The 12,500-nt window shown below is 44.9% G+C and overlaps 1 protein-coding gene across 1 annotated transcript in view; it reads left to right on the plus strand.

The window, feature by feature from the left end:
- Positions 1 to 5,547, plus strand: part of LOC110492623 (PDZ domain-containing protein 4-like) — a 9,632-nt gene extending 4,085 nt beyond the window's left edge. Inside the window, exons 3-5 of the mRNA XM_036947632.1 lie at positions 720 to 828; positions 3,029 to 3,097; positions 3,258 to 5,547. Coding sequence (XP_036803527.1) covers positions 720 to 828; positions 3,029 to 3,097; positions 3,258 to 4,763 — 1,684 coding nt within the window. The 3' untranslated portion in view covers positions 4,764 to 5,547. The remainder of the gene's footprint in view (positions 1 to 719; positions 829 to 3,028; positions 3,098 to 3,257) is intronic.
- Positions 5,548 to 12,500: the final 6,953 nt, after the last annotated feature.

Consider the following 12,500-nt stretch of genomic DNA (forward strand, 5'->3'; position numbering starts at 1 on the left):
GGACAGACTATGTTTGTTCCCACACTCGGGACTCTGACTCACTCTGACTCTCTATTGGTTACACAGACTCTTGGCCTCCCATCCTATTCTAACCACCTGTCGACGGCTTTGTATTCATGTTACCTGATGAAATTGCTGTACCATATGATCTTGTTGTCATCTAATGCACATTGAAATGCTATAAATCAACACTGCAGATCTCTCCCTGTCCTCTGCCGTGCCCTGATTGCATTAATGTTGATTATATGTGGAAATGTGCATGTACACCCTGGCCCATCTACTGTTGCTATACCCAATTCTGATTTGTGCTCTGATATCTGCTCTGATATCTTGAAGCTTGTTACCTAAAATGGATCATTTGAAAGTGTGGGTTCATGTTTTGATGTCTTCAATATTATTCTACAATGTAAAAAAATAGTGAAAATAAAGAAAAACCCTTGAATGAGTAGGTGTATCCAAACTTTTGACTGATACTGTATATGCACCAGCGACCAGTGACCCATTCAAACCTCCTGCGACCAAACTTTGGGTCATTACACACCAGTTGAGAATAGCTGATTTAGAGTATAGCCGTGAGATGTATTATACAGAGGGGGTATTAGAATTGAATGGAACCACTGACTGGAACTAATATAATGTGTAAAACATAGTAATTACAGCTTGAAATGCCTATGGGGTGAAAGCTATGTTGTCATATGTGATGACCTCATTCTCCCCAGACCTTACTACGATGACATGCCCCTCCCACCAGAAATGTACGCAGCCAATGGATACCTCTCCAGTGTTGCCTACAATCTGGAGGACCTTAACAGGACAGAGTATGTTGACGTGAGTAATTCTATATGCTTTCATGTTAGTATAGCCTAGCTTTTGTACATGATTGATTGATTTTATTTGTCAGTTAAAAAAAATATATACAGTGCATTCGGAATGTATTCAGACCCCTTGACTTTTTAAACATTTTGTTACGTTACAGCCTTGTTCTAAAATTGATTAAATGCAAAAGAAATCTGCATCAATCTACACACAGTACCCCATAACAACAAAGCGAAAACACATTTTTTTGAAGTGTTTGCAATACAGAAATACCTTATTTACATAAGTATTCAGACCCTTTGCTATGAAACTCGAAATTGAGCTCAGGTGCATCCTGTTTCCATTGATCATCCTTGAGATGTTTCTACAACTTGATTGGAGTCCACCTGTGGTAAATTCAATTGATTGGACATGATTTTGAAAGGCACACACCTGTCTATATAAGGTCCCACAGTTGACAGTGCGTCTCAGAGCAACAACCAAGCCTTGAGGTCGAAGGAATTGTCCGTAGAGCTCAGAGACAGGATTGTGTCGAGGTACAGATCTGGGGAAGGGTACCAAAACATGTATGCAGCACTGAAGGTCCCCAAGAACACAGTGGCCACCATCCTTCTTAAATGGAAGAAGTTTGGAACCACCAAGACTCTTCCTAGAGCTGTCTGCCCGGCTAAACTGAGCAATCGGGGGAGAAGAGCCATGGTCAGGGAGGTGACCAAGAACCCGATGGTCACTCTGACAGAGCTCCAGAGTTCCTCTGTGGAGATGGGAGAACCTTCCAGAAGGACAACCATCTCTGCAGCACACCACCAATCAGGCTTTTATGGTAGAGTGGCCAGATGGAATCCAATCCTCAGTTAAAGGCACATGACAGCCTGCTTGAGAAACAAGATTCTCTGGTCTGATGAAACCAAGATTGAACTCTTTGGCCTGAATGCCAAGCAACACTTCTCGAGGAAACCTGGCACCATCCCTACGGTGAAGCATGGTGGTGGCACCATCCCTACAGTGAAGCATGGTGGTGGCACCATCCCTACGGTGAAGCATGGTGGTGGCACCATCCCTATGGTGAAGCATGGTGGTGGCACCATCCCTACGGTGAAGCATGGTGGTGGCACCATCCCTACGGTGAAGCATGGTGGTGGCAGCAACATGCTCTGGGGATGTTTTTTAGCAGCAGGGACTGGGAGACTAGTCAGGATCAAGGGAAAGATGAACGAGCAAAGTACAGAGAGATTCTTGATGAAAACCTGCTCCAGAGTGTTCAGGACTTCAGACTGGGGTGAAGGTTCACCTTCCAACAGGACAATGACCCTAAGCACACAACCAAGACAACGCAGGAGTGTCTCTGAATGAAGTCTCTGATATCTATCTAAGACGTGGTCCCTGATATCTAAGACTTGTGGTCCCTGATATCTATCTAAGACTTGTGGTCCCTGATATCTATCTAAGACTTGTGGTCCCTGACATCTGAGACATGTGGTCCCCGATATCTAAGACTTGTGGTCCCTGACATCTATCTAAGACTTGTGGTCCCTGATATCTATCTAAGACGTGTAGTCCCTGATATCTATCTAAGACATGTGGTCCCTGATATCTAAGACTTGTGGTCCCTGATATCTATCTAAGACATGTGGTCCCTGATATCTATCTAAGACATGTGGTCCCTGATATCTAAGACTTGTGGTCCCTGATATCTATCTAAGACTTGTGGTCCCTGATATCTATCTAAGACGTGTGGTCCCTGATATCTATTTAAGACTTGTGGTCCCTGATATCTGAGACATGTGGTCCCTGATATCTAAGATGTGTGGTCCCTGGTATCTATCTAAGACATGTGGTCCCTGATATCTATCTAAGACATGTGGTCCCTGATATCTAAGACTTGTGGCCCCTGATATCTATCTAAGACTCGTGGCCCCTGATATCTATCTAAGACTTGTGGCCCCTGATATCTATCTAAGACTTGTGGCCCCTGATATCTATCTAAGACTTGTGGCCCCTGATATCTATCTAAGACTTGTGGCCCCTGATATCTATCTAAGACTCGTGGCCCCTGATATCTATCTAAGACTTGTGGCCCCTGATATCTATCTAAGACTTGTGGCCCCTGATATCTATCTAAGACTCGTGGCCCCTGATATCTATCTAAGACTTGTGGCCCCTGATATCTATCTAATCCACTCCTTATGTTCACCTACCTATACCGTTTTAGGATCCAGAGCGCTGTCTGATTGGTTGCTGTAACACTGATAATGATGAGCCTAGCAGCTTCCTGAGCCAGGTACTGTAAGAAATACAAAGATGTGTTCAAAGATACGTAATTTGTCCAAGACATTCAACTAACTATAAAAAACAATGATAGTCATATACACATATGTCCTAAAATGAACAGCAACAACAACCAATGGTATTCATTGTGTCTTCCATCCTCTCTATTTCAGAGCGAGTATGAGGGCCACTGGCTGGACAGGCCTATGGGCTACCTGCCCCTGCACGAGCTTGACAGCGGCCTCGGCTGCACCGACGGCAGCCTCCACCAGGGGGACCCGTCTGACCCAGAGACAGAGGAGGGGGTAGAGGCCCCTATGTCCTCCCCACCAGGACACACCAGCCGGGGCAGCTCTCCCTCCTCTGAGTCCCTCCTCTCCTCAGAGGTCAGTGACTCTGGATTCCACAGCGTCAGCACACGGGAGTTCCGCCACTTCCAGAAGATTATAGATGGGAGGATCCACAACTACCGGAGCCGCGTGGTCCCACGGGAGAAGAGATCAAAGTCTCGCTGGGACCTGGAGTCCATCCCTGAGACCCTGACCTGTGACCTCCAGACAGGCAGGGCTCCAGATGGAGCTCACACTTTCATGAGCCACCAGTGCACCATGGGTGGTAGCTCCATTCAGGTCCGCGAAGCCATGAGCCCCCAGCAGACCAGGCATGGCACCAGGTCTGCTGCCTCCAGCTGCCATACTGAACCCTGCCAGAGGAGAGCGCTGATGCTGAACCAGCACTCCTCCGAGGACCTCCCAAGCCGCAGCCACACTGTGCATGACTTATCAGACAGGAGACGAGCCAGTCACCCTGGCCTGCCCTCTGGGAACAATGCCATAGAGATATATAGACACATAGACAGACAACTGCCCAGCAACCCAAGCCACCTAGCCGTACCCACTGAGAACTCTGGCACAGGACAATACAACAGGGGGTTCAACACAGACATCATTGAGAAGAGGAAGCATCAGAGCAGCCATGTGGAAGGCCCCTGGCAAGGACTATATGTGGAGGACCACAGAGGCAGTATGGCCAGTGAGGACTCTAACAGTCAGAAACAGTGTCCTTCCAAGAGTCCCTCAAGGAAACGGCCTGGGAAGCAGCTAGCAGACTGGCGTCAGTTTGCAACACTGGGACATCCTCAAATTGGTGGGGACTGGCCCCAAGCAGACAGCCCCTGCGGCCCCCTCTACAGCACGCTGGACGGGCTCTATGCCCACTCCAGGAAGGGTCTCTCTGGGAACCCCCGGGCAGTGAGGAACCAGCTCCTGAAGGCCAGGGCCTCCCGGCTGGCTGACGAGCGCAGTGAGGTCACCACGGACGAGGAGGCCCGTGGGGATGTCTGGGCAGGCCGCTACTGGAGTAGGACGGAGCGCCGGCGCCACCTGGCGTTGGCCCGTGAGCAAAGGCAGAGGAAGCTGAGCCGTGGTGGGCCTGAAGGAGCAGCAGAGGACGGGGCTGGAGGAACAGGGGGTGCAGGGGGGCAAGGGGGTGCAGAGGGCCCTGGAGGAGGCTGTAGCACAGTGCTGGAGCTCAGCCACAGGAAGCAGAGCCGTCTGAGGAACCATGAACTGCTGGATGACTGGACCACAGTAGAGGAGCTGCTGACCCACGGCACCCGCGTGGGGGAGGGGGACAACATCCTCTGTCACAGCCCACTGCTGTCGGTCACTACAGTATAATGACACAGTGAGATAAGGTGTGTATGAGTGATTGAAGAGTTTGACTACGTCTTGTTCTCCACACATGTTCCTGGAAACAACTTAGAGTAGTAGTTGTCTAATGTCTGGACCAATGACAGTACGATACAACCTAGAGCAGTAGCTGTCTAATGTCTGGACCAATGACAGTACAATACAACCTAGAGCAGTAGCTGTCTAATGTCTGGACCAATGACAGTACAATACAACCTAGAGCAGTAGCTGTCTAATGGTCTGGACCAATGACAGTACAATACAACCTAGAGCAGTAGCTGTCTAATGTCTGGACCAATGACAGTACGATACAACCTAGAGCAGTAGCTGTCTAATGTCTGAACCAATGACAGTACAATACAACCTAGAGCAGTAGCTGTCTAATGTCTGGACCAATGACAGTACGATACAACCTAGAGCAGTAGCTGTCTAATGGTCTGGACCAATGACAGTACAATACAACCTAGAGCAGTAGCTGTCTAATGTCTGGACCAATGACAGTACGATACAACCTAGAGCAGTAGTTGTCTAATGGTCTGGACCAATGACAGTACGATACAACCTAGAGTAGTAGTTGTCTAATGTCTGGACCAATGACAGTACGATACAACCTAGAGTAGTAGTTGTCTAATGTCTGGACCAATGACAGTACAACACAACCTAGAGTAGTAGTTTATTGATTTATTTTTATTTCACTTTTATTTAACCAGGTAGGCTAGTTGAGAACAAGTTCTCATTTGCAACTGCGACCTGGCCAAGATAAAGCATAACAATTCGAAAACAACACAGAGTTACAACACATGGAATAAACAAAACATACAGTCAATAATACAGTAGAAAGAAAGAAAACAAAAAGTCTATATACAGTGAGTGCAAATGAGGTAAGGTAAGGCAAGGTAATAGCAATTAAACACTGGAATGGTAGATGTTCAGAAGAAGAATGTGTAAGTAGAGATACTGGGGTGCAAAGGAACAAGATAAATAAATAAATACAGTTTGGGGATGAGGTAGATAGATGGGCTGTTTACAGATGGACTATGTACAGGTGCAGTGATATGTGAGCTGCTCTGACAGCTGGTGCTTAAAGCTAGTGAGGGAGATATGAGTGTCCAGCTCCAGTGATTTTTGCAGTTCGTTCCAGTCATTGGCAGCAGAGAACTGGAAGGAAAGGCGACCAAAGGAGGAATTGGCTTTGGGGGTGACCAGTGAGATATACCTGCTGGAGCGCGTGCTACGAGTGGGTGCTGCTATGGTGACCAGTGAGCTGAGATAAGGCGGGGCTTTACCTAGCAGACTTGTAGATAACCTGTAGCCAGTGGGTTTGGCAACGATTATGAAACGAGGGCCAACCAACGAGAGCGTACAGGTCGCAGTGGTGGGTACTATATAGAGCTTTGGTGACAAAACAGATGGCACTGTGATAGACTACATCCAGTTTGTTGAGTAGAGTATTGGAAGCTATTTTATAGATGACATCGCCGAAGTCGAGGATCGGTAGGATGGTCAGTTTTACGAGGGTATGTTTGGCAGCATGAGTGAAGGATGCTTTGTTGCGATATAGGAAGCCGATTCTAGATTTAATTTTGGATTGGAGATGCTTGATGTGAGTCTGGAAGGAGATTTTACAGTCTAACCAGACACCTAGGTATTTGTAGTTGTCCACGTATTCTAATTCAGAGCCGTCCAGAGTAGTGATGCTGGACGGGCGAGTGATGCGGGCAGTGATCGATTGAATAGCATGCATTTTTACTTGCATTTAAGAGCAGTTGGAGGCCACGGAAGGAGAGTTGTATGTCATTGAAGCTCGTCTGGAGGTTAGTTAACACAGTGTCCAAAGAAGGGCCAGAGGTATACAGAATGGTGTCGTCTGCGTAGAGGTGGATCAGAGAATCACCAGCAGCAAGAGCGACGTCATTGATGTATACAGAGAAGAGAGTCGGCCCGAGAATTGAACCCTGTGTCACCCCCATAAAGAGGCTGCCAGAGGTTCCGGACAACAGGCCCTCCGATTTGACACACTGAACTCTATCACAGAAGTAATTGGTAAACCAGGCGAGGCAATCATTTGAGAAACCAAGGCTGTCGAGTCTGCCAATAAGAATGTGGTGACTGACAGAGTCGAAAGCCTTGGCCAGGTCGATGAAGACGGCTGCACAGTATTGTCTTTTATCGCTGGCGGTTATGATATCGTTTAGGACCTTGAGCGTGGCTGAGGTGCACCATAGACCAGCTTGGAAACCAGATTGCATAGTGGAGAAGGTGGGATTCGAAATGGTCAGTAATCTGTTTGTTAACTTGGCTTTCGAAGACCTTAGAAAAACAGGGTAGGATAGATATAGGTCTGTAGCAGTTTGGGTCTAGAGTGTCACCCCCTTTGAAGAGGGGGATGACCGCGGCAGCTTTCCAATCTTTGGGAATCTCAGATGATACGAAAGAGAGGTTGAACAGGCTAGTAATAGGGTTTGCAACAATTTCGGCAGATAATTTTAGAAAGAGAGGGTCCATATTGTCTAGCCCAGCTGATTTGTAGGTGTCCAGATTTTGCAGCTCTTTCAGAACATCAGCTATCTGGATTTGGGTGAAGGAGAAATGGTGGGGGCTTGGGCGGGTTGCTGTGGGGGGTGTCGGGCAGTTAACCCGGGTAGGGGTAGCCAGGTGGAAAGCATGGCCAGCCGTAGAGAAATGCTTATTGAAATTCTTGGTGGTAACAGTGTTTCCTAGCCTCAGAGCAGTGGGCAGCTGGGAGGAGGTGCTCTTATTCTCCATGGACTTTAGTGTCCCAGAACATTTTGGAGTTTGTGCTACAAGGATGCAAATTTTTGTTTGAAAAAGCTAGCCTTAGCTCTCCTAACTGCCTGTGTATATTTGTACCTGTGTATAGTAGTTGTCTAATGGCCTGGACCAATGGCAGTACGATGCAACCTAGAGCAGTAGTTGTCTAATGGGGCGGCAGGGTAGCCTAGTGGTTAGAGCGTTGGACTAGTAACCGGAAGTTTGCAAGTTCGAATCCCTGAGCTGACAAGGTACAAATGTGTTGTTCTGCCCTTGAACAGGCAGTTAACCCACTGTTCCTAGGCCGTCATTGAAAATAAGAATTTGTTCTTAACTGACTTGCCTAGAGGTAAAGGTAAAAAAAAATTATAAAAATGGTCTGGACCAATGGCAGTACGATGCAACCTAGAGCAGTAGCTGTCTAATGGTCTGGACCAATGGCAGTACGATACAACCTAGAGCAGTAGTTGTCTAATGGTCTGGACCAATGGCAGTATTAAACAACCCAAATGGCATTTTTCACTGGTCCCTCTAAAGCTAGCTGACTGGGTTTTGGGTAAGCTACAGCACGTGTGTTTTAGAAAAAAAAAAAGTGATATCTAGAACCTACCCTTTCCACAGAGGGTTCTACCTGGAACGCAAAAAGGGTTATCCTATGGGGACTGCCGTAGAACCCTTTTTTTCTAAGAGTGCGGTGACTCATTTTATCAATAAACACTTTTTTACAGTTAAATGCAAGTTCATATGCTTTTTTTTTAACCCACAGATATCACCATATCAATGTACTTCAACAAAGCATGTCATTTATTGGAAATATTAAAATTATCATTGCATCACATTTGGCTACAGAATGTAGCTCAATATGTCCTCTTTTTAAAACCCACACAGCTGTAGTAATACAGACACTTTGTACATGAAAACTCAGGTAGTAGATGATGTGTTGTTTAACTACAGGGACAAGAGTTCCATCCTGCTTACATGAGAAATGACCTTTCAACTTTTGGCTTGTTCAAGATGCGTAATATATCTGTGAGTTTGTAAACTAGTATTAGTAGGTGTGTGTGTATTTGGTTGAATGTCTTTTAGGAAACAGAATATTTTAGAGAGCCTATCAGAGACCATCAAGTTGGGACCGTGGCCCATGATAATCACTAAAGTGTACGTATCTACTATCATGTGTAATGGGTTATTCACCTCACGATAAGTGATTACATTCTCAGCATTCTTTTTTTTTTGGGGGGGGGGGGGGGGGGGGGGGTTAATGTCTGGTCATGAAACATCCTGTTCTATTTTACCCGTTTTTTTTACAGCCTGTTTTGACAAAGACGACAGGGTACCTTTATTACCAGCATGTAGACTATCCTCAATATAAATCTGCCAACTGGACACGGCGGCATTATTCCCTACGTGACACAAATTATGTCACCTCTTTCACTGGGCTTGGAGTCACAGGACTGATTTGACCCTGACACCACTGTTTGTCAGACGTTTGTGAATGCTAAGTAATGTGTCAAGTCAAATATAATTTTACAGTAGATTTTACACGCCTCAACACACTTTACAAGAAAATGTAAAAAAAAAAAAAATGAAAACAGAGACAAAACATTCAGAGAAGTGTCACTTGTGCTTTCGTTTTTTCCGAATGACGATGAAACCTTGATGTTATGATGCAGTCAGAAAACCCCTGATTAGTGTTGCATAATAGGAAACAAAATGTCTCACTCTTTTCACATAAAACCAATAGAAAATTGTTCATTTAAAGACACAAAAAATATATAAAATCGTGTGAACAATCATCAAACGGTATCAAAAACATGTCCTAGCCTTGAATTTGATCTCCTGATGGTTTCCATTTATCACAGTGGATAAGCCCTACTGATACAGATCAGTGGATAAGCCCTACTGATACGGATAAGCCCTTCTCGAAGAGAAATCTATGGATGTGATGGACACCAAACATGTTTGTTATTATGAATACCATATTTTGAATGCTCTAATAAAATATGCTGAAATGCATAACATCTCCTGACTTCTGTTTTATTTCTAAACAACATCCCTTTTCCTGAATCCAAATGTTACTCTGCCACCAATACAATTGCAAAAGGGGCCTGGATTTCAGAGGCTACATGTTGACAAGAATAATCTATTAATACCCCCAATTATTTTATGTGTCCCTTCAGGAAATGACATTTATACTCGCATTTATACTCTGCAGAGTGATTTTTGTACTCATTTAAGAGTGACAATGTCAATTTCTGAAGTCATTGTCAATTTTATGGAATGAGAGTTGAAACCATGGCATACTCCATCTATCCAAATATAGCCTACATATACCTTCCCTTCACATTGTTGAGGGTTGTCATGGCGCAGTCTGCAACACACATTTGTACCAGTAGGGGGCAGACAGACACAAGTCTTTTTTTCATTAAACAAAGTTCACCCTTTTCATACAAAGCCTAAGTAAATACTAAGTTAAATGAATGTCAACAAACGAATAAAAAACGTTATTGCCATCTGTAGATGCTCTACAGACTACCTACAGAGTACTATCAGTAACATTGGCTCCCGAGCGGTGCAGCGGTCTACGGCACTACGGACCCTGGTTCGATTCCAGGTTGTATCACAACCGGGCCGTTGTTTGGGAGTCCCATCGGGCGGCGCACAATTGGCCCAGCGTCGTCCGGCTTAGGGGAGGGTTTGGTCGTCATTGGAAACAAGAATTTGTTCTGAACTGACTTGCCTAGTTAGATAAAGGTTAAAAAGAAAATACAAATTTCTACTAATCCTAGGTCTAAACTTTACCCTCATCCTAAACGTAACTATTATTCTAATCCTAATACTAACCTTAGTCCTTAGTTGTGGTTGATAGTTTGAGCATCTATAGTCCATCGATAGATGCTCTATCCAAATAAACTATCCCAAAGTATGACCCTGGATTAGATGAGAAATCAAATGCAATTAATACATTATTGATTTATTTATTAACAGTTACACTTCATTTGGAAAGTGCGGCTCTTCCATCTGTAGATGCTCTGCAAACTATCTGTTGATAAGCAACTGCTTGCTTTCGGTAGGGCTAAGGTTAGGGTTAGATGTAAAGGAAGATTAGGGTTAGGGTTAGGGTTGTGGTTGCTGTTATCATCACAGCTCTAGGGCCAGTGTTAGGGTTAGATGTAAAGGAAGGTTAGGGTTATGGTTAGGGTTGTGGTTGCTGTTATCATCACAGCTCTAGGGCCAGTGTTAGGGTTAGATATAAAGGAAGATTAGGGTTAGGGTTAGGGTTGTGGTTGCTGTTATCATCACAGCTCTAGGGCCAGTGTTAGGGTTAGATGTAAAGGAAGATTAGGGTTAGGGTTGTGGTTGCTGTTATCATCACAGCTCTAGGGCCAGTGTTAGGGTTAGATGTAAAGGAAGATTAGGGTTATGGTTAGGGTTGTGGTTGCTGTTATCATCACAGCTCTAGGGCCAGTGTTAGGGTTAGATATAAAGGAAGATTAGGGTTAGGGTTAGGGTTGTGGTTGCTGTTATCATCACAGCTCTAGGGCCAGTGTTAGGGTTAGTGTTATCGTTACAGCTCTAGGGCCAGTGTTAGGGTTAGTGTTATCGTTACAGCTGTAGGGCCAGTGTTAGGGTTAGTGTTATCGTTACAGCTCTAGGGCCAGTGTTAGGGTTAGTGTTATCATCACAGCTCTAGGGCCAGTGTTAGGGTTACTGTTATCGTTACAGCTGTAGGGCCAGTGTTAGGGTTACTGTTGTCGTTACAGCTGTAGGGCCAGTGTTAGGGTTAGTGTTATCGTTACAGCTCTAGGGCCAGTGTTAGGGTTAGTGTTATCGTTACAGCTGTAGGTACATTGAATTACTATTCTAAGGATACCTAATTCAGTACGTAACATATAGAATATTGACGTAGTCAGAAAAAGCTTGAGAGAATCACAGAGAAAATACTCTGGTTTTAAGGGGATTCTCTCAAACCAAACTATGAACACCACAGACTCAAAGAAACTAATGGAGAGGTGAATAAGTATCTAATTTTCTATCACTTTCTAACAAGAGAAAGTGATAGAGAGAGAGAGGAAAATCAGAAAGAGAGAGAGAGAGAGAAGAAAATCAGAAAGAGAGAGAGAGAGAGGGGAAAATCAGAAAGAGAGAGAGAGAGAGGGGAACATCAGAAAGAGAGAGAGAGAGAGAGGGGAAAATCAGAAAGAGAGAGAGAGAGAGGGGAACATCAGAAAGAGAGAGAGAGAGAGGGGAACATCAGAAAGAGAGAGAGAGAGAGAGAGAGAGAGAGAGAGAGAGGAAAATCAGAAAGAGAGAGAGAGAGGGGGGAAAATCAGAAAGAGAGAGAGAGAGGGGGGAAAATCAGTAAGAGAGAGAGAGGAAAATCAGAAAGAGAGAGAGAGAGATGAATATCAGAAAGAGAGAGAGAGAGAGAGAGAGAGAGAGAGAGAGAGAGAGAGAGAGAGAGAGAGGAAAATCAGAAAGTGATAGAGAGACAGGGGAAAATCAGAAAGAGTGATAGAGAGAGAGAGGAAAATCAGAAAGAGAGAGAGAGAGAAAGAAGTCAGAAACAGAGAGAGAGAGGGATCTAATTGAGGTTATGCAGTTTTAGGCGACCTTCAGATCCCAAATTCCTAATGGCAGGTTAGGGAGCCAGGCAGAAGAGTGGAGGGCCACAGCAGCAGTAGCAGCAGTAGCAGCAGTAGTAGCAGTAGCAGTAGAAGTAGTAGTAGTAGTAGTAGTAGTAGTAGTAGTAGCAGTAGAAGTAGTACTATTAGTAGCAGTGATAGTGGTAGCAGTAGTAGTACTAGTAGCAGCAGTAGTAACAGTAGCAGCAGTAACAGTAGCAGTAGTAGCAGCAGTAGTAGTATTAGTAGCAGTAGTAGTAGTAGTAGTAGCAGCAGTAGTAACAGTAGCAGTAGTAGTAGCAGTAGTAGTATTAGTAGCAGTAGTAGT

Source organism: Oncorhynchus mykiss, chromosome 16, assembly GCF_013265735.2.
Source record: "Oncorhynchus mykiss isolate Arlee chromosome 16, USDA_OmykA_1.1, whole genome shotgun sequence".
In the NCBI taxonomy this organism is placed as follows: Eukaryota; Metazoa; Chordata; class Actinopteri; order Salmoniformes; family Salmonidae; genus Oncorhynchus; species Oncorhynchus mykiss.